The sequence below is a fragment of the Melanostigma gelatinosum genome (assembly GCF_949748355.1).
Source record: "Melanostigma gelatinosum genome assembly, chromosome: 3".
In the NCBI taxonomy this organism is placed as follows: domain Eukaryota; kingdom Metazoa; phylum Chordata; class Actinopteri; order Perciformes; family Zoarcidae; genus Melanostigma; species Melanostigma gelatinosum.
This window is the reverse complement of record NC_136636.1, coordinates 6,803,816-6,827,576: the sequence shown is the minus strand read 5'-3', so window position 1 is coordinate 6,827,576 and position 23,761 is coordinate 6,803,816. Positions and strand designations below refer to the sequence as shown.

The following is a 23,761-nucleotide window of genomic DNA, read 5'->3' as shown; positions in this document are numbered from 1 at the left end:
AACACACAGCGAAGTTAATCAGTCTTTCAGCGAGCTGTTTGGGGGTTTGATACGTCAGCTATTAGCCTCTGGCTCCAGACAATACCGCGTCTCTCATTGTCCTAAGTTGTGGTCTGGGTCAGTGGGCCCGGCCTGCCCTCAGTATGCACGGCAGCCCTCAGCTGTCTTTCTATTTCAGGAGCATGGAGGCATACCATGACCCAGCTGGGGCATCAGAGACAATGGGCATGCTGCCTTATCCAAACACAGGCCCGCAGACAATCTGACGCACTCCAGGATCCCTGTGAGAGCCCCGCTGCAGCCCCCCTCCTGCCCAATAAAGCTGAAGTAAAGGGTTAACAAGGCTGCACAGGCACTGATACACATCAGTGCCTGTGCAGCTACACGCTATGATGAGCAATCCTTTGCAAGGAGCGATACAGTCATTGTGTAATGTGTGATAACAGGCAGTAATGTAGTGAAGAGTAAACACATACTCAGTTCATCCACCATTTTATTTCTAGAATACAGTTTGACAGGTTGATGCAGGTTTCTGTGATCTTTGCAGATAAAGCGAACTCGTATAATTCACGACAACATGTTATCCTTGTATTGCTAATTGTGAATTTATGGAAATGGAAATAAGATTGATGATGCGGTGAGTTTATCTATTTACCATCACATGCCTGGAACTTATATACCAATGTTTTCACTGTGGATTTGTACTAGCCTTGCCATACAGAACAGTTGAACTCGTTCAAAGATGTGTTTTTAATCGCTCGTATTCAGGTTCCAGTGAAATCAGCGTTTCTAAACAGCGGGCCGTGACTTCAGTTGCTTGGCTTTAAATAGACTTGGAAGGGAAACCTGTCGAGCTGCTTGGAAAGACCTTCAGTTAGTGACCTACAGAATCTCACTGTCCGGGTAGACATAGCTTCACCTAATTTACTGTTGCGGGTCTGTTAAAGACGACCGGCGATGCAGGTGGCAATGCTTGCCCTCTGACCGTGATTGCTGTTTAGACAGAGCCGCTGTCACAATGAGAGGCATTTCAGCGAGCTGCGTGGCGGCTCTTTCACAGCTTACACAGGCTCCAAGCCCTCCTATATTTCCTTTATACACACACACACACACACACACACACGCTTACACCAAAGTGCACACACAAACACTATCACCACCTCTCGTCACCTGTCGTCTGTGGCAACTGCTTAAACACAGAGAGCGAAGCGGCCGACTGGCAGCACATGTGTTACGCCATCAGATTGCGAGTACAATTAATTCACGTGGTTGCCAGGCAAGCAGACTGACACAGATCCATCAGGGGGGATATCAGCTGAAGCAGGCACACGGAACAGAGACCAGTGGTTCGGCTCTCAAACTGTTCCGATTGTGGGAAAATGTATTTGAATTGGTGGATATACTCTACATCTCCTTCACGCATCAGAAAGACGGGTCCAATTGTGACAGAACCCTCGAGAAAAAGGCTGCAGAGCATCCAGACGTAAATTGTTTTATGAACAACTTTGCAGTTACAGCGTGTCATCGAAGTGTATCAACGATTTCTTAACATTTAACAACTGAAGACTCAACGGCTTATTATGAAGTTGGAAACTCTTGACCCTTTCTTCAGCAGTCATTTCTCTTTTAAATGTTCGGGAATCTAAATCTCACATTCTCATTAATATCATATTGATATGCCCATAGGGGACGTTTATAAAAATTATCATCACACATGAAGGTGTAATTTCAGTGAAAAATTAAAATGTAATACTTTGCATTTTCATTTGCACATACTATGTGGGCCTTCTATGACCATATTAAGATTAAACTGGAAAAGCTGTTTGGCATTTAATTTAATTGAAGTTAGTAAAGTTACAATGCAATTTTCGAACAATTTGAAGTCTTGTCATCAAGGCAGGTCTTCAATGGTGACGTCACTTCCTCGCTCAATGACCAAGCTTCACAGCCGGCCAATTGAACTTCACTTCGACCCGCCAACACTGTTCTTCTTGATCGGTAAGTTTGCTTTCTACCTCAGTTAACGTCCTCATGTTTCACCTGGAGTTCAGACGTTAGCTGAGTATATTACAGTGTAGGGCCATCGTTGGCATTTTGTGTGTATCTGTAGACTCACGCTGAGGCATTACAAGCGAATGTTGAAGTTGGGTCTGTGTAAAATGAGTAGCTAGCATGCTAACAACTTAACTTAGCTGGCAAATTAACTCACTTTAACGTCAGCGAAAGGTAGCCAAGTGTACTGCTGCTTGCTCACCAATTTACAACGCCAGCGAGAAACGTCATTTCTGTGCAAAAATGTCCGTCCCCTACCAACTTAAATGTCCTGCTCAACATAATATTCAGCCCTTTGCCCAAAGGGGCCCCGTTTCATGACTATATGCCACTCAGGGGCCGCTAACTTGATGATGATAAATGGATTTAAATGGATTTACTGGGTTGTTTTGTTGGTGGTAGGATGTCACCTGCAGCCTTACATTATGGACCACAATGGAAATAAGTCTCAGATTTTATGGGGTCATGCTTGACATTGTTGTCGTGGTGTGTGATTGACTGTAATTCTGTACTTCTCATCATCAAATAAACCAAGCAAAGTAAATCAAAACTGTGATGTTCATGTGAATGTGGGGGGTCTAAAAATTAAAATGTTTGGGAATCCTGGTTTAAGGCGCCAACAGCTGACAGATATGAAGGCGTCCTGGGTTTAATTCCAGCCAGGAGCGGCTGCCATGTGGCATCTCTTCTCTCTTTTAATCTTTTATGGATTCCTCCTTTTTCCCTTCAGCGATTGAGGAAGAAGAAGTTTAATCGATGTGGATTGTTTCTTTCATTTGCGTGAGAACTTTACTAAGCTGGCTGGCTCTAGGTCTTTCCAGTCGCTTTACCAGCAGAGGGTGTGAGCCTCATTCTCACCTCAAGCTTCCACTGCAGGCCTCCTAGAGAACCTGACAACATTTAACAGCTAGTCGGAGCTATGTGGGGCCCCAGGATGTTGAGCAGTAAGAAGCTGGAGCAGGAGCAGGTGAAGACAGTCCTGAGGGAAAGCCCTGTGCTCCTGCTTCCCTCTCCGAGACGTAACCGAAGGATCAGCCTGGCATTCGAAGAAGTGCTACTTCCCGGCAGCAGGCCAGACACTTGGGCAGCTGGCACTGTGTGCGTGTCTCAATCCAACTCTTCTCTCACACGGCATTTAGCACACAATACGACAGTATGTTAGCGGTCTGTTGTCGTCTGCTAATTGGCGGTATCCGAATAGTGTGAACATCAGAGTTCGGAGTCTTGTGAGGAGTCTTCTAACCTGCGGCTGACCGAACAGAGGTGAAAGACAAACTGAAAGTGCAAAAACACATTGCAGGAATTTTGTTGAGGGTCAAATACGTCCTTTTGAGGGAGTGTTACGAGTCCTTTAGTCACTGTATATCAGTATAATTTGAAGCACATTTGCCCTTTTGGTGAAACCGCTGACGAATGCTACCCTCTGCTGCCACAGAGCATTAATCACGGTCCCCAATTCCTCTCGATTGTGCATATTACTTTGTTGCCTCTGTTTGATCCACAATTCCACAGTGGAGGTCTCCATATGACACTGAGGCAGCACGAATATTATGTCACGTTTAACGAAAGGGTAAATTGATCTTTTGATGACGTCGGTGTGAGACGAGATGATGAAGATCGTTTGGGCCCTCAATGTCCGATAAGTCTTGAAAGTTATGTCTAATTTTCTCATGTTCAGGATGAACAATTTTGGGTTTTTTAAAACCAGCAAAGAACACAAATGTGTTGTTGAACAAATGAAACTGCTTGTCGTCCTGCATTTGTTCTTTTTCTAGTGGCCATGATGTTTGTTCGATTTCAATAATCTTGTCATTGACACCTGCGAGATGAAGATGCGGCTGAACCATTCATACGCCGTTGAACCTGATGTTTTGAACTTAATCTCACAGATGGTTTAAAATTCCTCCAGTGACCTTTGACCCAGGGGCCTTTGGGGCTGATGCCAATTACTGTTGTTCATCTGTCCATGAGCTTTGATAAAGAACGTTGTTCAACAGTAACTTCTGAAGTTTTACAAGCACATGTCAACTTGTTTTCATTTCATGAACAAGCCAGTCAACCTTGTTATGAATCTGGATGTAACAAGTGGATGTGAAGTTGCATAAGTAAGATATCTGCCTCATTCACACTATTTGTTGTTACTTGTGAAATAAATGCTTATTTTATCATAAATATTCAATTATATAACAGCATAATTCTTATGCATTATGCCTTTGAAATTTGGACGAAGGGATGTTATCACAGTTGTCTTTGGTGAAGCAACGTTGACGTGTGATTATTTCAACATCTATTTTAGAATAAGTGAATGCCACCGCAGCACTCTACCCGATGACATTTTGTGTCATTACGCTAATCCTCCTCCGTGTCTATTGGTGCAGTGCTACTTCGTCACCAGCGGAGAGCGCCATGTTGCTGTGTGTGAGCATTGGCCTCAGTTTTGAATCTCTTCACATGTGGTCACTTCAGTCTGAGAGGAAGCACAAAAGGAACCTTGTGAGTGAACGGCACCTTGCAAGCAGCTGTTTTTATGGCTTTAGCAGAAACAAAAGAAAGTCACGTTTTTACGAAATAAAACTTCCTCTGTATGAGCATATTGTAAGACTGTGTTGGGCTCATGCGAGCCCTGATGCAGTTGCCTTGTATTTACTGGTGGAATAAAGGTAATTCCACCCAACAGTCATTAACATGGTGTTTCTCTGTGTTTCTCAATGACAGGAAGGGGCTATCTCATAGGAAGTGGAAGTAGGAGCGTCCCTCTCTCACACACACCCCCACGGTCGTCCACTCGCCTTCCCATCCTGTAGCTGTAAGCGGTGTGAGCCAGGAACACCCCCTCTCTGCAGGGCTATGGCTGCTAGTATTTTGGTAATCGTCATCCTCCCTGACCTGCTGGCCCGATCCTGGCGCCAGGAGTCTCCACGCCTCCCCTCCACCTCGCAGAGCCGACTACCCCCGACCCCACGGATAATTCAGACCAGCTGTTGCAAGGTGCCTTGCCTGCTCCCACCCACTATACTCACACTTGGCTCTCCTACAGTTTGGAGTTTGTCTCAGGGAAAGAAAGAAAAAAAGCGCCTGGCTGTGGGCTTTTTTGGAGGCCTCTCAGTCTTTGCATGGGGTCTCACTGGTGCACGAAATAAATCCAAGTCAATCACAGGCCTGCAACTAATCAGCACTGTATCTGGATTTTTAGATGTTGCAATATGGAAACACACTTTCAGTGAGTAGTCGGGCTGTGGCAGGGAGTCAAACGCTGATATTTGCTTTCCCCGGTCCGCCACGAGTGTCACTGACCTGAATTTCCCTCATTCCTCCAACCGCTCCGTCTTAACGAAGTGGAATTTGTGTCACTGTGAATGGAGAGTCACAGACAGAATTGAGTGTTGTTTCGATATGCCTCAACAGAGCCATCTCCTCATTGGAGTCACATGAAGAGCATGTGCGTCCTCGATGATCAAGTGATACTGTGTGGGGATTGAGAGTTACTGCCAAGGAATGTTTGACGAGAAAGAAAAAGGACTTGATTTACCACAGATCATTTTCCTCCTGTGTTGAATTTGTGCAGCAGGAAAGGATATGTGTGCTTCATCTTTTGTATACTTGAGTGTTTTTGGCATTTGAGGGCTCTGTGTAGAGTAAGGTGCCTCTCTGTCTATGGCCTAACCACAGCGGGACTTTGGACTGAGATGGAGGGGAACCCCAAGCTTTGATTCCCCCCCCCCCCCCCCCACACACACTCCACAACCTCAGCACTGCTGCGTAACGGCCCACGAGTGAACTGAATACATGTGTGTGTTTGTGTGTGTGAGACAGAGGTTTGGATTGTTTTTTCCACGGTGGTGGCGGTGGTGGTGGTGGTGGTGCGGTTGCCTCGTAGAACAGCAGTGGCTGGTCGTCAGAGACAGAGGCCTGAGGGAGGGGGGTGGGGGAGTGGTACAAAGAGCTGTTCTGGTGGAACTATGGAGGAAAATAGTTCATGCTGCACTGGGATTTCCTGCCTTTGCCCAGACCGCCCCCCCCCCCCTTCTGCCCGCTATGTTCTCGACGCCCTTCAGCAGTGTGGAAACTGCTCAGACAGAAGATGGATGAAGCAATTGATTTCATGAAAAGGACTGCAGTGATCATGGGGTGTAATGAGAGATTCAGGGTTGATCCAGACTTTTGCAATCAGATTTCCATCATTCCTTTCCCTCCGTTAATCTGCACTGTAGGCCTACTGGCGTTATGAATACTTTTGACTGTGCACAATGTCTCATTCATGTCTCTCACATTGACATGCAATTTGTGTGAACTGTGTTATCTGAGCTCTTATCATACACAGCTGGAATACACATTGCTTCGCCCTGACGTCTGTCCCGTGAATGGAGGCATGAGACAGCCACACCGCCGCTGCTTGTGTTAAATGTAGAAAGGACAGGTGCGTCACCATTTGGCTGCCTTCAGACATATCGCACGGGTGTCAAAGAGGAGGTGGATGGGGACGGAGGGTCCGGGTTTAATGTTTAAACCAGTCTCCTTCTCTTCCAGGGCTTTGATCTTAGGTGTCAGTGGAGGAGCTAGGGGGCATGTGTCACTCATTAGCAGTGTGGTGAGAGTGTGCTGGCTCGCAGCTTTCTTCCTCGTGTGGAGCAGAGTGGAGAGGATGCTGTGAAAATGGCTGCTCATGGGGTGTTCCCACTAATAAACCCTGAGGGTGGCGTCAGGGCTTTGGGGGTGGGGAGCTGAAAAAAAACACCCCAACAAAAACACCCTGAAGGAAAGCAGTGCAGTTCACTTTAATAACCGCCTATGTGTTTGAGCATTGCTTTACTCTGCACACACTTATGCTAAACTGATAGCACAGGAAGTCGAATAGACGATTTCATTGAATGGCCTCGCTGCCAGCACTCACTGTCTTGGGAGAGGAGGGAAATGGAAACCAGATGTCTGAGATCCACCGTGAATATGTCAAAGCTCTCAGACTATGTCAGTTCCTCCATGTCCGATTGGTGGACTGAAACGTTTTCTGCACCGTCATCAGTAATGTCTATAATTCTCCCTCCCCGCGGACATCTCATACGCTCTTGGCTGCAGCTACGACCTGGAGACTCCGGGAAAGAAGCTTCACTGTTCCACGTTGTGGTTTTTTTCTCTGTTCCTTAGGTTTCAGGCCTCACCGCATTCCTCAGATTTCAGGGTAACTTCCCATATCCCAAGGCTCAGTCGGGTGGCAAATCTCTCAGCACTCTTTTGTGGATAGATTGCTTTCTCTTGCTTGAGAAAATAACAAGCTACAGAGTAATGACTTAACAAGCAACAGGATAATGGCTTCAACATGTGCAGGACTGTGCGCATGTGTCAGTGTTCGTGCATAGATTTGGGATTGCGCGAGTGCTTCCTCACTCGCCTGTGTGTGTGTGTGTGTGTCTATTGTTTGGGAACCAACTGTGCAGGATCAAGTGGTTCTCTGTGAGCTCGGAGTTGTTTGAAAGCTGGCCTGCTGATGAATAGTCAGCTCTCCCCCAGGTCTGGAGCCGCGGAGGCTTTGGGGAATCAGCAGCCCCCAGTGCGTCACAATGACAGGGACGGTCTGTGGGGTGTCGGTGGGAGTGTCGGGTGTTTCCCATCATAACCAGCTGCTTAGGCCTCCCACACAGAAGAGCATTCCCCACTGTATATGCCTGTGTGTTCACCTACGTCTGTGTGTTTGACTCTGGGGATGTTTGAGACAGTGTGACAGCTGTTGTACTGTATGTGCTGTGTGAGTGTGTGTGTACATGAAGCAGATTGTTGGTGTTTACTCGGAGTGTTTTGAGGACATGCTCCTGGTGCACACTATCTCCAGTTTTAACCTTCTTTGATCTCCATTGGAACAAATGGGGAGCAGCCGACACCTCCATCTCTCATACTGGTGTGGCGTTAAGAATCTGTGAACTTGTGAGGCTGTTCATGGGAAATGACACCGTCGTGACTCAATTAGCAATCCTCTTCCTGTCAGCGATATACACGTGTGTGACACATTTAGTCACGGCGTGATCCTGCTTGCCCGAGTAGGTGTTTCTCCTCTTCACACAGAGCTTTTCAACAACTCAGAAACCTTATATGATATTTCCCAACCCTTTGCCTAATGCTGTTTACACACTGTTACACCATGACATGCCCCGACAGGCGGACACAAATCTAGATTAAGTCTTTCATAATACTTTTGTCAGGGCCTCAGGCAACAGCTCAACGTCCTTTTGCACCTTGTCTGGGAAAATATGCTCAGGTGCGTTCCAATGTGGCAAACAGGTGATATTTCCTCCACTGTCAGGTGGAGAGGAGTCTTAAGTATGGGCTGAACAGGTGGGGGTGACTTTCTCTGTTTTGACACATGCTAGCAGCATGGATGGCAGTGTCGGCCTGTTGTTCGGTCGGCCCACCACTCAAATATCTCAACAGCTATTGGAAGGATTGCCAAGCATTTTGTACAGACATTCAGTGTGTCCAGATGATGAATCCTACCGACTCTGGTGACCCCTTAGCTTCTTCGAAAGTAAGATGGTGAACATGGTATACATTATATCTGTTAAACATCGGCATGTTAGCATTCTTAGCATTTAGCTCAAAGCACCACCAGGCCTACTGTAAGGACAGCGTCACAGAGCCGCTACCATGGCTGTGCACTGGTGAAGAAGAGTCACACGTTTGGTTGCTTTTGTTTTTTGTTTTTGTTGTTTACAGCAGACGGGCTGCTCCTCTGCTCGCTGGGATGCCGCACAAGAATTTGGGAGTAAGAACAGTTAAGAAAGCTGGGTCAGGATACTCTCTGAGAGTCTCTTGTTTCCTGTCCTAGGGTAGAAGTAGGATTTATTTTCTCCCTCCTTCTCCTCTCCAATCGCACCAGCCCCAGTGTGAGGCAATGCCCAGAAGGACACACAGAGGAAAAGCAGAGAGCTCAGGCGCCATCCATCCTTCTACCCTCCCCCCCCCCCCTCTCTCTCGCTCTCTATGCTTCTCACTGGCATCGAGTCCGCAGCAACACATGTCTCTGATCAAGTCCAGCCTGCGTCATCAGTTAGTAAACTCCAGGCTCCAGGAAAACCAACAGAGAGCACATTCATAGCCGGCGACCCTGTGACTGAGTGTGTGATTCATTACTCTTTAATATGCACCCTCTACCCCCATCCCCTAACCCACCCAGCCACTTCTCCAATCCAGCCTTGGGGCAACTCCACAGCCTGATCAAATCCATCACTAGGTGCACTTGTGGTGTTACCGCTGTTGGCCTTCTTATTTACCAGATGCAGCGGTTGTGTCTCGGGTCTGTTTGCAGCTCGACAGAGAGGAATTAGCTCTGCATTCCCGCATTAACATCAGTACTCTGAACTTTACTGTGTTAAGAGTGCGACGACACTGCAGAAAAAACTCCCACTGAACTTCTTGACACATCGAAACGCTAGAGAGTAATGAAGTGCTGTCGATCAAGGTGACAGACATTGAGAGGCGCTATTCTTGGTGGAGGAGGCCAAGTAACACACGAGGTGAGAGGCGCTGTGGGAGCACAGCTTAGGATCGAATGATAGCTTCAATGCTATCAAAAAGGCACAGTCTTTCTATTCTTATGCGCGAAGCACGAGGATGGCTCTGCTTCCACGCTAACAGACGGCTGCCTTGTCCTGCCGATCCCACTGTTAAGGTAATAGCTTACACATAGCTATTCCCAAGTAGCATGGTGATGCGATCACACTGCATTTGGATGTGCTGCTGCTGATAATCAGCTTGTTATCAAGTGACTGTAACGTGTCAGTAGAATGACTCTCAGGTGACAGTCACAAGAGTGGAAAGCAGTCTGCGCGTATTTAGTGTGGTTCATCTGGACCAAGTCATTGACAAGCACAAGGCTGAACCATAGTCTAGATTTGAAGTGGGTGTCTGAAGGATTTCTCCTGGGAGAATTATTTCCAGGTCTCATGTGTCATGAGTGCAGGATGAGTCCTGTTTATGGGATGCTGACAGCTCCTTCCTGTCTCCCAGGCCGTGAGCCCTAACTGCTGCTGCACCGAAGGCCACTCTATAGTTCCTGGCCACCCAACTCCACCCCGAAAACTCGGAGAAAGAGAGCAGGCATGGGTGGGACAGCTGATGGGGGGGGGGAAGGGACATGGCGCTGGTCGTGGCAAAGTGCAGCAGTGGTGGTGGCGGCAGCAGCAGAAACAGCTCTGCAGCTCCTCCACCCTGGCTGCTTTTTTTGGGTAAAGTAGGCCAATGTAAACTCCCACTTCCTGTCGGCCTTGTCTCAGAGGGGGAGAGATGATCCTTCTGTGAAGAGGGAAAGGGCTGCGGCTCTGTAGGGACCGTTTCCACTCACTACACACACACATACACAAATAGAAATACAGTCGAGGAGGCAGTCAAGAGAGTGAGTGGGAGCGAGCGAGCGAGCGAGAGAGAGAGAGAGGAATACACAAACACAGTGGGGTTGAGGAATGTTAAACACATGCTTTATGGCATAAATAGCAGCCACTTTTGGTAAATTACAGTGAGTGCTCTGGCACTGTAAAGCACACAGCAGGAAAACGCTCTCAGATTTCAGATCCAGGCCCTCCAATCTCCCCAAGGAACAAGAAGGGGAGCGTGTTGTGTTTTCCTTTCCCTATAAAAAGGCAGAAATAAGTACAGTAACTTGTGATGCAGCAAAGATTTAAATGGTTCTACTGGCCAAATGAGGCTCAGCTGCTTCTGTGGCAACGGTGACCATGTTAGACTAGAAAGAAGAAGAAGAAGAAGGCATGATGTGCTGAAATGTTGATCTGTAGAACATAAAACAATAAAGCAAATTAAAAAGCTGCTCACCTCATCATTGTAGCCTAGAAACACGAGGTGACGAGAGAAACTACGCCGATGAAAATCATCTGAAAAAGTCCAAACAACGAGCAAACTTGAGAGTAAAGTTTAAATGAGGGACTTAGATTGTCTTTGCTAGCAAAGCTAACACCCTCACCTCCGGACATACCAGCTGACATCATAGTCCAAAGCTAACCTCCAACAGCTGAGATTTTAACAGCCCTTTTATCCAAGAGCATCCTGGGTAGAAGACGTGAGCAGCATCACAGCCAAAGGAACCACAAACAAGGACCCGTACATTATTTCCACATTGGACCCGGTTGGTGTTCGGCCGCAGATGTTTGGGAATCTGGATAAGCAGTTTAGTTTTAAAGGAGTGAGTGTGCAAAGGTGAGTCACTGCTACGTGCTGCAATGGTCGTCCTGGCTAGTAGCTGTGGGCATATATCCCTGACTCAGTAGGAAATAAGGAACTGTGCCGTGGAAGAGCTTGCCTCACTCTGTGCTGGCCCACACACACAAACAAACTGACTAACTAGTGGCCTGACTTATTGACTGAAAGCAGAGGAGCCATGGGAACCTATAGCTCTGGCCTGTGCAGACTCTGACTCACTGTCTAGGCGGAGGAGGAGAACGGTATACTCTCCCTCAGACGGAAAATAATATCCACACACACTGGATATTGCTCACTAGAATTCCACCTTTAGGCCATTTCAAGAGCCGTGGTGAGCGCGTATGAACTCATTTTAGATCTTGGGATTGATTGAAAACAGAAGTTGACTTTCACTCAAGTTCTCTTTTACCGGCACACGCGCACACATTCACATATCGAGCCGTGTTTGCACAGTGACAAGTAGACGGCAGGTGCAAACTGGAAGCAGGTGCAGTCAGTTGTTCCCTTCCATCACGCAGTGTGCTCACCTGCACATCTGCAATTCAGCCTCACAACAATGGTCAGTTCACTCTCCACACCTAATGTCGAGATGACGACCACAAGCCTCCCAGTTAATGATCAAACAGACCTTTTTTATAACCAACGAATCGACTGCCCCCTTTTCTCCACATTGTATCAAAGAAGAGATTAAACTGTACAAGTGTGGATTTCCCATGCCAATGCATATGACAGAGCAGGTTGTAATAAACATAAATTACTTTATTGGATGAAAATGTATCAGTTACAACATACAAGAAATAGGAGTGAACAAACAAGCATAGTACAAAATTGAAATAACACATCATCTGCACATTGCACTATAAACACTGCCATAAAATGTTTCGGAAAGGAAAAAATGTATCTTTGTACTGTCCATTGACAGGGTTCGGATCTCATATTAGTTGACCATGTCTCCATGGTGTAAACCTTAAAAGTCTTTGGTCCCAGCCTTTTGCATTTCAAACTGTTTGCCGCTATTTTCTACGAATACTGCAATCAATGTTTATTTTAAATCCACAAATACTGAGGTAAAAAAGGCACATTTTTGGTTTAAAAAGCGATACAATTTCAAGGCACAAATTCATTCAGTTACAAAATATGGCTTTGGCTGGTATTATTAACACTGTGGTAACTTTGAGTGCATGGCTTGCATTGAAATCCACGTTGCTGCAAAGTGAAGCTTCTTTGCAAAAGTAACAGACATCATGGCTTTTCCTATCTCGGACAATCATCAGATTAAAGAGATGGTTTGGATGTAGACAAAATAAGAGGCTTAAAATGATCCTCACTGGCGAAAAAAGGACTAACTGATGCCATTCTTTCGTGATGACACGCTTCCTCTTTTCTCTTAAGCAAACCAAGGGCAGTGGAAGTCACCTGCTATCAGCTAGCAAGGTCATGGCTGTAGCACCTGTTAGCACCTCGTCTATCTACACCACAGTACCAGGGACAGCTGTGTGTGCATTTGCTTTTGTGTGTGTGTGTGTGTGTGTCTGTGTGTGTTTTGAGGCACGCTGAGAGATTTATTCCACCCACGCACCCCTACCTCTCAGCAGCTGTGTCTAGGCTATGATCCTGAGCTGGCCGGCACCAGGACGGAGACAGGAAAGGACACCGCTTACCCCAATGAGTTCACTACATAGTTGGTCTTTGGAATGGGCACAATAGCAACAACGGGCGTAGATATCAAGAGAGCGTCGGCATTTCTCAGTTCAGATTTGGTCCGGCCTCGAGACCAATAGATTGGAAGAAAAAAAATTCTGCACCTCGGATGGTTTTTTTTTCACAGAGCAAAGAAGCTAAACGGCTTGTAAAGTCAGATCCATAATGTGGCTCGATTCCCTCCGGGTCTCTTGAAGAAGGCCACTTCATGCTCTTTGTGGCCCAACAGGTCGTCAACAGGCCAGCTGGGCTTGTGCAGACCCCCCTCTCCGCGGCCACTAGCCCTCCACTGCCCTGAGCTCGGACTGGGTACCGTCTCTCTCTCTCTCTCTCTCTGCTGGGTTTCACACCGCGGAGGAGCAGCACCCGGAGGAGCTGTGTTTCTGCAGCAGCGACATGCGGCTGAAGGTGCGAGAGCAGACGCCACACTGGTACTTCTTCACTTCGGCGTGGGTCTGCAGATGAGCTCGCAGGTTGGAGCGGTCAGCGAAGGCCCGGTTGCAGTGGGTGCAGGAGAACGGGCGCTCACCTGGACAGAGAAAGAAGGGAGCAAAAACACACGTCATATAACTTGACCGGCACAACAGTTAGCATCTCTGAGTTCACAAGAGCCTCCCATTAACACCTCACACACACACATTCTGAAGATAATGAAGAATCACATGGTGGGCTGGAGGGGTCAGAGCCTGACGGCATTAGCATGATTCAATCAGAGCCAAATGAGATTAGCACGCTAACAAGTTGCTGCAGGTACAAAGTGCTCTGTGATAGCAGAGCCTTCAGGCATTCTTTAAACCTTTTGTCAGCCCAGTGTCCCCAATCTGCTGTCTTCCCCAGCAGCCGTGATAAGATAATTAGCTGACGAGTCATTGTTGCTGGGACATTAAACACAATGAGGAATCAATGAGTGCAGGGTCTACAGAAGGCTTCCCTATGGGATAGCCTGTCTGCTGATCAAGTGTTGAGCTCATCAACCTGATTGTCATGGATATCCTGCACCATCACATCACAGCTCAACTGATGAAGACAATGTCAGCCGCTCAAATGTAGATTTACAGCTTTACGGCAACACCGGGTTGATTTCTTCGCTCGTGAATTAGCAATAAAGTGGGAATCAAGCAGATGGGGGGGTGAATGTGTCTTGTTACGTTGCAGACATGGGTCTTACCTGTGTGTGTGCGGATGTGGCCGCGCAGCAGCCACGGCCTGGAGAAAGCCTTTCCGCATGTGGTGCACACGCAGGGCAGGGTGTGTGAGCGGATGTGCATCTTCAGAGCCCCGAGGCTGGTGTACTCTTTGGGGCAGTGTTTGCAGAGGAAGGCTGGCCTGGCTGCCGTGACGGGGGCCACCCTCTCCTCCTCCTCCTCGGGGGGACTGATGTGAGGGATGACGCCGGTGCATTTCATCCGCTGGCGAGGGGCGTATGTGTGTACAGGTTCGGGGCTGGGGGGGTCTGAGGTGCGTCCTTCATCCTCCTCTCCGCAGCTGCTGGCGCTGCTGCTGAGGCTGGAAGGGGAGCTGAGGTCCAGGGGGCCCGGGGTGGCGGAGGGCTCTGTTTTGGAGGTGGGCAGGTAGAGGGCGGGCAGGACACTCAGGTCCCACACCAGACCTGTTGTGAAGCAGGTGGCAATGGAGGTGTTGACCCCTGAGCAGAGCTCAGCAAGTGGATACCTCTCCAGTGACATGTCTGAGGGAGAAGGGTGAGGATGGTTCAAGCTTACAGACAGTAGACAACAAGTTCAATGCTGTTCAATGGAAATATAGAACAGACAACTTCACCATTTGAAATGTGTCTTATCAACTTTCATCAACTACATCTATACTGTCTACTGGTTGAAAGGATTCATTCGTGTTTTTCTCAGCATTTACTGAGCATACAGCTGGAGGCATGGCGAGGTTTCATGGGCCGTTTCCTCCCACGTATTCACAAGAGCTTGTAACATGAATGGAGCTCTGTCTGGTTGCAGAAAGGGGGGAAAGTGCATCTAACGGGCCCCGACTTGTAGCCGAACCAGGCACACAAAGCTAAACACTGTGATTTTATCCAGAATGTAGGTACATTTAACCAAACTAAACTGGCAACTACGCTAGAGACACAATGTGCAATGGTTAGTGTTGTTAACACTTGCGCTTTAATAAGTAACACAAAATAAAGAATAAAGAAAAAAAGATTCACAACTCACCATTCTGACATTCCAGTTCACTGTAGTTTGGCTTTTGTTTCGCGAAGTACTGTTTGACCAAGAAAGATCGAGGCATTGTCCCTGTGAGAGTTAAATAACTGTGCGTAAAAGTATCCTGTGGTCACGACGCACAGTTTCTACAAGAATAAAAAAAGTAAATCAAATCTTGGTCCTCGGATCCACAGGAAACGGAAAAAAATATATCTTCCTACAGTCCACAAGTTAAAGAGGACTTGAGCAGACAAGTGTGTGTGTGTGTCTGTGTGTGTGTGTGTGTGCAGCTTTCATGCAGAATGACTAAATACTGGCCTGTTCTGAGATACTCTGACACGGGCGGTAGGGGTGTGCTCGCCCCGAGGGCCCTCCCCAACCTCCCATATCACTGCTCAAGTGCGCAGGATGAAGCCTACATGCTCGCGCACTCTACAACAACAAAAAACACGAGCGTCTTTGCGTCCACCCGCGGGAGTCCATTGGTGTTGACCAGCAGACCAGAAACGGTGAAAGACCGGCAGCAAATTGTTGTGATTACGTTGTGTAAGTGACCGCTTGTGCAGCTATTTAGAGACCCGATGAACAGCAATCGGACAGCTCACTGCAGCACCTTATATGAATGCTGCTGCACGGACTTCCTTCTGTTTTGAATGTGTGCTTAAAAACATCAAACTGTCCACTGCAACCAAGACAGGTCGATAGTCCACCACAGTGCATAGATAAACACAGACACGTTAAAATATATCTTTCATTTCAAGGCCAGTTCACCTCGCATGCATGTCTTTGTATAACTTTGGTCCTTGCACTCAGTCACCAGCTGTTTCCTTCTTTAGGGGGATTTAGAGGCGCGGTCTAAACATGAAAACATGTGGAACACTATTTCTACTAAATTGGAGTTTTCATGACATTGTTTTGATGAAGATAAGAATCATTATTTCGTGCAGGGTAAGTCATCAGACCTGCCACATGTTATCGCATCGAATACGATAAAAAAAAAAGCAACACTTTCATACACATGTCGTCTCAGCCTTCTGACAACAGTAGAGTAACTGCGCCACCTTCTGGAAGAAAGTGTCATATTACAACCTGGCCAAGGCTGATGAACACCGGGTGGCGCTGTTACAGAGGTTTCCCAATCAATCAGAGCATCGATTCAGGTGATCTCAACCAAACCGTGTCTTCACTGTGACTCTGTCTCATATGCCTTCTTATTTTTGACGTTTTGAGACAGCTACAGTAAAAGTTGTTGGGGTGTTTATGTCCCACTGACCAGACTTTGTCCTCATCTTCACTAAAGCACTGAAAAGTGGGCAACTGAACTGCAGTATACTGTGGAGATTAACTATTTATAACAGTCAAATAAGACATTTAAGAAGGATTAGAAAACTCACAGCGACCATACAATCGTGTTGTACGGGATGCTATGGCAGATGAACAGGACTAATACGACATAGTAGTAGCCTATGTACATAAACACTGCCACTGTGTTCTGAAAGTTCCCCACAGGAATACCATATATTTTAGCAGTGTGGAAAAAAGCCTTGCTTGTGCAATTTTTAAAGTAATTTGTCAGATCACTGGCCATTTGTACAGCGTACGACATCAAACCCATTTCCATTGTCACAATATAAATCCATATTCAACTGACACCCTTTCTATTTCAATGAAACAATACAAATCAGAAATGAATCCATAGTCTTCCTACAAAGATGTTGGGGTGGACATATAGAAAGCAAAGACTGTTACAACAAATGTAAAATCAACGTGCATGCGCAGTACGTCGTGGTCTCTGATTGGTGGGTTACTCGTGGTGGGCGGGGACTCAGGGCGGGTCTCCTGTCTGTGATCGGTTGAAGATTTGAAATGCAGAACAACAGTCTTCTTGTTAGACTGTGACACTTACAGGATTTACTTGGCAAAAATAAATAAATAAGGAAACCGGTGAACATTTGCAAAGTGACACGATGCTTTGCGACTGAAACTGAGACACACTTAACGGCAGGTAAGGACACCGCAACGCTGCAGTTCACTTACAGAGATTCATGACTGCATACCGGTTAGACAATACATCGACTACCCAATAACATTTTGTTGACATTTTGTTCGATGATCCCAACTTAAGATTTGACGTATACTGCAGACTGTCATTGGTTGTCTCGGTTTAGTTTGGTTGCAGCCGTTTGAAGCAGAGCGTCATATTACTGCAAACCACTGAGGACTCTGTGACCCAAAGACCTGAAACAAAAGTCTAAAAATGGATTTCTACCTAATTCAGTGAGTGAGACATGTTTGATTCATCGGACACTTGATCCCTTTGGCTGCAGTAGTGTTTGTAATCCTGTTATTTCTCTCATTATGTCTGTGATGTGTACGTCATTGCATAACCGGAAGTGGGAAATACAACACTATAGCATCATAACAACGTTGCAGAAAATGTAAATTATTAATTAAGGTCAATGGCTCAGCATGGAGCCACCTCAGTCCATTTAAAGGTGCAGGCCAGGCTTCGCACTGACAAGATGTTTGATAAAAGGAGCCCCTCCCCCATATATGTAGAGACAGATGGACCCGAACAATGATATGCTGGGGGAGTGGGCATCATTATTCAAATCACTGTATCATAAAGAAATGTCATTGGACATCCTGGTCAGCTGACCCAGATTGCTTGAATTTTGAAAAATAATAATGGAGGATGGGCCCCTTTGCATCACTCCCAAACAGTCAAAGAGGGATTAGCAGGACTGAAGGTGGTAATGAGCAGTATTTTTCTTGTCTTCAGCAGATCAAGACTCTTTCTGCTGAACAAAGAAGGGAAGGAAGACGGTATCAACAGCGAGTTCAGACTAACACCTCGAGGGAAGACAGAGAGAAAATAGCAATGTTCAAAACGATCGCCCGTCTGCTTTTTGGGGGAGATGAGGAGACCCCTGAAGATGTCAAGTCTGGTGAAGCGGTGGAAGAAGGGTGGCTTGTTGTGAGTCGTCAAGGTCAGTCATGGCGCATGTCATTCTTTAATTTTTAATAACTATAATATATATATATATATATATATATATATATATATATATATATATATATATATATATATATATATATATATATATATATATATATATATATATATATATATATATATATATATATATATCACTATGCAGTGTTTCTTCTGGACAAAGTATGGCATCTGCAGTATGGTTGAAATCATTATTACAATAACAGCAAGGATGTATTGATTTTCATGAATCATAAACTGGTATTATATGCAGAATCATCCCACATGAACATATTGCTGTGCATGATGATGAGGACCTTTTTAAGCTGATAATGCCAATTAAAGAGATATTTCTTAACATTCATATGTAATGTTGGAGGATTCTTTTTTTCCCCTCAATATTTCCCCTGTTATTTGTTTTGGGTGTTGTCTCCACCGAAGCAGGTTCAGCAGAGAACCAGGGTGCAGAGCTGACGGACACCCAGTCATCAAACTCTGCTCTCCAAGGAGAGACCGTTGCAAACGTGGAAAGTGACATCAGGTGAGGGAACACGAGGAATCCTTTCAAGAAATCATTACTATGTTATATTTAAGGGGGAAATGAACACGCAGCTTTATTCCAATTCCTTTTCACATAAATGCATATTGGCGAGCACCAACTTGTTCAGGTTGTTAGACTCTCACACACTTGCTTGTGTTTCCCTCCAGTGTTTTAAATCCAGAGCCCACAGTTCAAAGCAGCAGCAGCAGCAGCAGTCAAGCCATCACAGGCTCCGTTTCTCAGCCGAAAGCTGTGTTAGAAGTGACACAGTTAACCTGCATCCAGAAGGCTAAAACCTGGACTGACCCACACCACATGTCTCGTAACGCCATTCAGCGCCAGAACCGCGTTCGCCAAGGAGTGCAGCATCACTCCTTCCACCTCCAGCAGCCAGGACATCGCAACCTCAGCCACTGAGGCTCTGGATGTAAAACTGCAAACGTTGAGCGTGAAATAATTAAGACGCATTGCACTTCACACTCCAATACACACGTATACACACACACATTTTTGTCTCGTGCAGATTTAAGCTACACATCTGCTCTAGATGTAACCCATCACAACAACATGACAACAGGCAGCGACTTTAAAGATATACTGGTACTGTATAAGAATGTTGAAATGAAGATGTTCACCTCATGAAATGAGATGCGTGTGTTCATGTGTTCATGTTTGTGTGCATGTGGATGAGTGCATCCTTTGCAAAATGTATCTTCTAGCATTTTGGACAAAGCCCTGTTCTTTGCGTATCGACGTGCATTTATTTCGCTTTGTGTAACTGCTGAAAACCTTTTTTTTTTTTTTTTTATACGGCAATAAAAATGTTGACTTTGCAGCTTGTGCTTTTATTTTCTTTTGTCAAATTTTAAAATGTCCAAATGCCAGTGAACTGCTCACAATTTGACTGATGCAAATGTTGAGATCTCATTGGTTGGGGCGGTAATTGCGCCTGCTGTGTTTGATTACATGGTTAGCTAAGGGAGGGGTGCAGTTTATGGACTTTAACAATCAGGAGGCCCGTGAAGAACTGTGTTCGTGAATTGACTTAGTCTGTGTGCGAGTACAATGAAAATGGAATTTTCTCCTGAAACGAAACTTAACAAGCAGCTGATATTCAGTTACAATAGTTTTGCTGGTTCATCTGAATTGGCTGATGGCTCAAATGACTTCACCTGTGACTTGAATAAAAACGGTGAGAGGGTACAAATGTAGCAGACATGGTTTACAATCCTAGCTATCGACACACAACATGCTGCTGTATTACTCTCCCAGACTTACGCCTGGCGTGATGCTGTGTGCAACTCACCTAATTAGACGTCAAGGGAGGAAATATGCAGGGATTGAGCACCTGGGCTGAAATTATTAAGTGGCTTGCAAACCCAAAATATTTCTACTGTGGTAACGGTTTGAATATTGTTTCGTTGCTGCTGCCACAGACCTCAGCCATCTCCCAAAGGACGTCCCTCTGAAACAGCTGGCCTCTGGTAGCCCAAATGTGTTTGACTGTAGCCTGTCCGACCTCAAAGAGACAGACAAGGACCGCTCCAGTCAGGACACAGCCATTTGCGTCTTTGCTGTATCTGTCACCTTTGCCATTGGAGTGACCTTTGCTTTGATCCTGCGTATTTATCTGGGTGTAAGCTTGGTATGTAGTGTAACATAACATGCAACTATTACCACAATTGCATTGTCTATCCTCATGACAGTTACTTCTCAGGTGTTTGTGAAAGGTGTGGTGGTTTCGGATCACGAGCGCTGCACTGCACTCGGCCAGACGGTCCTCCGTGATCGTGGATCCGGTGTGGATGCAGCCATCACTGCCGCCCTGTGTTTGGGTGTTGTGCATCCACATGTGTCAGGTGTTGGCGGGTACGTGACTGACTGAATGCTGATACGCTCAGTGGGAAATACACATGGACCCGTCTGGTCTCAAATTCATCCTTTGCTCATTCTCTTTCTGTAGAGGTGGGCTGATGCTGGTTCATGACATCCATAGGAATGAAACCAGGGTGATCAATTTTCAGGGAACTGCACCGAAAGCACTTACAGAGGAGATGCTGCAAAAGGTTCCTGAACTAAAGGTAATGTAGAGGAGGGGGAGGGGGTCAATCACTTTATTTAACACGTATCATTTATTTCATCCTTTTTAGGCAGGTCTGCAAGTGGGCGTGCCAGGTTTCCTCAGAGGGTTACAACATGCTCACAGCTTGTATGGGAGGTAAAAGAGTTGAGACGGAGTGAAAATGAGTGTGTGTTTAGTTTCCACCCTTAAATCGGATATCTTACCACAAAATCACGGCAGGCTATCATGGGAGGATGTGGTCACGAGAGCCGCAGCTGTTGCCAAAGAAGGTTTCAATGTGTCTCTCAGTCTTGGTGAGTCAAACCATCCCTCTTTACATTTTCCTACTCAACCACATTACTCGCAATATAACGTGGTGGTGTGTTCTGAGAAACGAAAACACCAGCATGTGACTCATTTGTGTAATTCTACAGCCGAGGCCATTTTAAAGGTAAAAGGTGAGCGGCTGTCGCAACGCTTCAGGGACACGTTCGTGCCAGGTGGCCGAGCTCTGCTTCCTGGTTCGTTTCTGAGGTCGTCCAGTCTGGCTGGAGTCCTCGAGGCTGGTCTGTCAAACTTCTATGACGGGAACTTCTCACGAGAGATGGAGGATGAGGTGAAAGACATCCAGACATCAAATAGGTTCCTGTGTCGTGGGCAAAGTTGGAGAATGAAATTAGCTTTTAATATTTTAGCGACTGCTATTATTCCAGTGTCAGTGATGCTGTTTTCATTCAAAGGTGCGAAGAAACGGAGGAGTCCTGAGCAGAGAAGACATCAGTAACTACAGTGTACAAGTAGAGCAGCCAGTGGAAGGCCTGTACGATGGTAAATACCAGGCTTTCTTCCACAATAGACTGCATGAACGTGTATGCATTCTTGATACCTTCATCTATATTGTTGTTCATCTTGTCTTAGAATTTATTATCCAAGTTCCTCCTCCCCCCTCGACTGGTGCAGCGTTGATATCGGCACTCAACCTTTTGGAGGGCCTCCAGCTCAATGGGACCAGTGACACAGAAGATCAAACGCAACACTGGATTGCCGAGGTACTGGAATGCAAAGCTTGCATGTTTTTCACAATTACGGCCTGGCTGAAATGGTAGATCTCCGACACATCAATTGTTTATTTCTCCCTATTAAGGCTCTGAAAGGAGCTTTGGCTATAGCCAGTGGTTTGGGTGACCCTTCCTCTAACTCTTCAGTGAGTGAGCGGCTCTCTGACATGCTGAGGTAAACTACATGTAGGAGTCACACTTGCAAATAGTGCGGCAAATAGATTTATTTTCATTATTGATTAATCAGACTTTTTTCCTGATTTCCTGTCTATGAAATGTGAGAAAGTAGGAACATTAACGGTAACATATAGTACGACAGGTGTCATTTTCTCTCTGCTCTTGCCAAAGTACGAGTCAAGCTGAAATGCTTCGCCAGAGGATCAATTCCTCCCGTACCTCTCCACCTGAGTATCACTCCAACGTCCACTCCTTACGGACAGAGCCGATGGCTGGACAAGTAGTCGTCGTGGGGCCGGATGGACTCATCGTGTCAATTGCGAGGTGAAGGTGTGAGATCTGCAGGATATGTGTGGAATGTGCTGCTGGGTGCACTGACATTCTTTTATCTTATCTTTTTTTTGTCTGTGTGATCTCAGTTCCTTGAGCATGCCATTTGGGAGCAGAATCATGACTGGGTCGGGTGTCATTCTCAACAGCCTCATCCTTGACTTCTCCTGGCCAATCAAAACCTCAGGGCGACGCTTAACCAATCGGGTACCATTAGAAATCGCACCATTTTACAAAGTATTTTTCTGTTGGGTAAGGCTCACTGTTATCCATTTGTGCTGTAGAACAACAGAGTCCAGCCAGGAAAGAGGCCCCGAACATCTCTCATGCCCACAATAGTGGTGCCAGCGCGGCATAAATGTGGGATCTACATGGCACTAAGCAGTTCAGGTGGACAACAGGGTTTGAGTGTGATCACCCAGGTTTGACCACTTTACATCATAAAGGTTTGGATTCTGATTCAATGGGTGAAGTTAGGATTTTTACAACATTTACAAATTGTGACTTTTTGTGTGCTTTAGGTGTTGATCAGTGCACTGTCCTTCCACAAAGAGAAAAATGAAAGCCTCTCCCCAAAAGGACTCCTCCCTAATCGTCAGCCAAACAGACGTCTTGTTGACCGTAAGTTGACCTTTTCCTTTATCGACATCATTTATTCATGTTAGTAATTTCCTACTTTCCTAACACTTCACCATCAGCTGAGTTTCCAGAGGAGAGGGTGCGGTTTGGAAAGGGCCGCCCAGTAACGAGAGCGAAGACAAACTCTGTTGTCCAGGGGATCCTGAGGAACAAAGACATCATCACTGCCCTAACGCCTCAATTATCTGATCGTTTGTTACAGTTCTCATGAACTTTTTATTGTGAAAAATCTTCCAACAGCATGTTATGGCATCTGGATGAGCTACTGTTCCACTGCATGATGTAAGTGTATAGTTGTTGTTCTGTTTGATACTCTCATGTTATTGTGATCCCCAGCCAGCAGAGGGCAGTCATCCAACATGTACTTTCTATTAAAGAGGGCACATTTGTCTAGCCATAAGCAATGTCTTCAAAGGAATATCGCCATCATACTTGAGCTCCAAGCTGACATGTCGTGATGGATTTGCGAATGCTGGATAACAGGCGACGGTTTTATGCCGGTTGAGGTCACATGGTCACGCATGCATGCTGAAAATTAGGGCTGTTATGCAAAGCTGATGTGCCTTCAAGATACTGTCTGTCCTGCATACCATTTGTGTTGCCGTGTAGGACGTGCAGCTATGTCACACGTGTTAAGCCTGCACGCAGACGAACGTATGTCACTCAGAACGTTGCATTCAATCAATCGCTTACTTTTTGTAATATTCCAACGTACCTTATAGAAACTGTGACCTCCCGTGTGTTTTTTTTTTTTTTTTTTTTAAGATGACAATGAAGCCTAAAGACACAGAACATCAAGACTTGTTATACAAGTTTATTCTGATAAATTAAGCT

General features: G+C 46.0%; 3 protein-coding genes across 7 annotated transcripts; 2 read left to right on the top strand and 1 right to left on the bottom strand.

Annotated features, from left to right (window-relative positions):
- Window positions 1-11,994: 11,994 nt before the first annotated feature.
- On the bottom strand, window positions 11,995-15,442 carry snai1a (snail family zinc finger 1a). The gene is made up of 3 exons (XM_079296934.1): window positions 15,135-15,442; window positions 14,120-14,638; window positions 11,995-13,480 (listed from the first exon to the last, which is right to left on the bottom strand). Exons 1-3 carry the CDS (start codon window positions 15,208-15,210, stop codon window positions 13,296-13,298), a joined length of 780 nt encoding a protein of 259 aa, XP_079153060.1. The 5' UTR covers window positions 15,211-15,442; the 3' UTR covers window positions 11,995-13,295.
- Window positions 15,443-16,985: 1,543 nt separating this feature from the next.
- tp53inp2a (tumor protein p53 inducible nuclear protein 2a) lies at window positions 16,986-19,494 on the top strand. Of its 5 annotated transcripts, none has more exons than XM_079296938.1 (5): window positions 16,986-17,130; window positions 17,294-17,402; window positions 17,911-18,115; window positions 18,562-18,661; window positions 18,829-19,494. In XM_079296938.1, exons 3-5 carry the CDS (start codon window positions 18,007-18,009, stop codon window positions 19,076-19,078), a joined length of 459 nt encoding a protein of 152 aa, XP_079153064.1. In that variant the 5' UTR covers window positions 16,986-17,130; window positions 17,294-17,402; window positions 17,911-18,006; the 3' UTR covers window positions 19,079-19,494. The 5 variants fall into 5 exon arrangements, with proteins under 5 accessions (XP_079153064.1, XP_079153063.1, XP_079153065.1 ...); XM_079296937.1 differs by having other exon boundaries at window positions 17,908-18,115; XM_079296939.1 differs by lacking the exon at window positions 17,294-17,402.
- Window positions 19,229-22,716, top strand: LOC306775571 (glutathione hydrolase 7-like; the record flags this gene model as incomplete). The annotated part of the gene is made up of 12 exons (XM_079266025.1): window positions 19,229-19,261; window positions 20,136-20,306; window positions 20,379-20,530; window positions 20,625-20,742; window positions 20,812-20,879; window positions 20,964-21,037; window positions 21,158-21,339; window positions 21,464-21,551; window positions 21,642-21,772; window positions 21,868-21,956; window positions 22,378-22,495; window positions 22,573-22,716. 12 exons carry the CDS (start codon window positions 19,229-19,231, stop codon window positions 22,714-22,716), a joined length of 1,368 nt encoding a protein of 455 aa, XP_079122151.1.
- Between the last annotated feature and the right edge of the window lie 1,045 nt (window positions 22,717-23,761).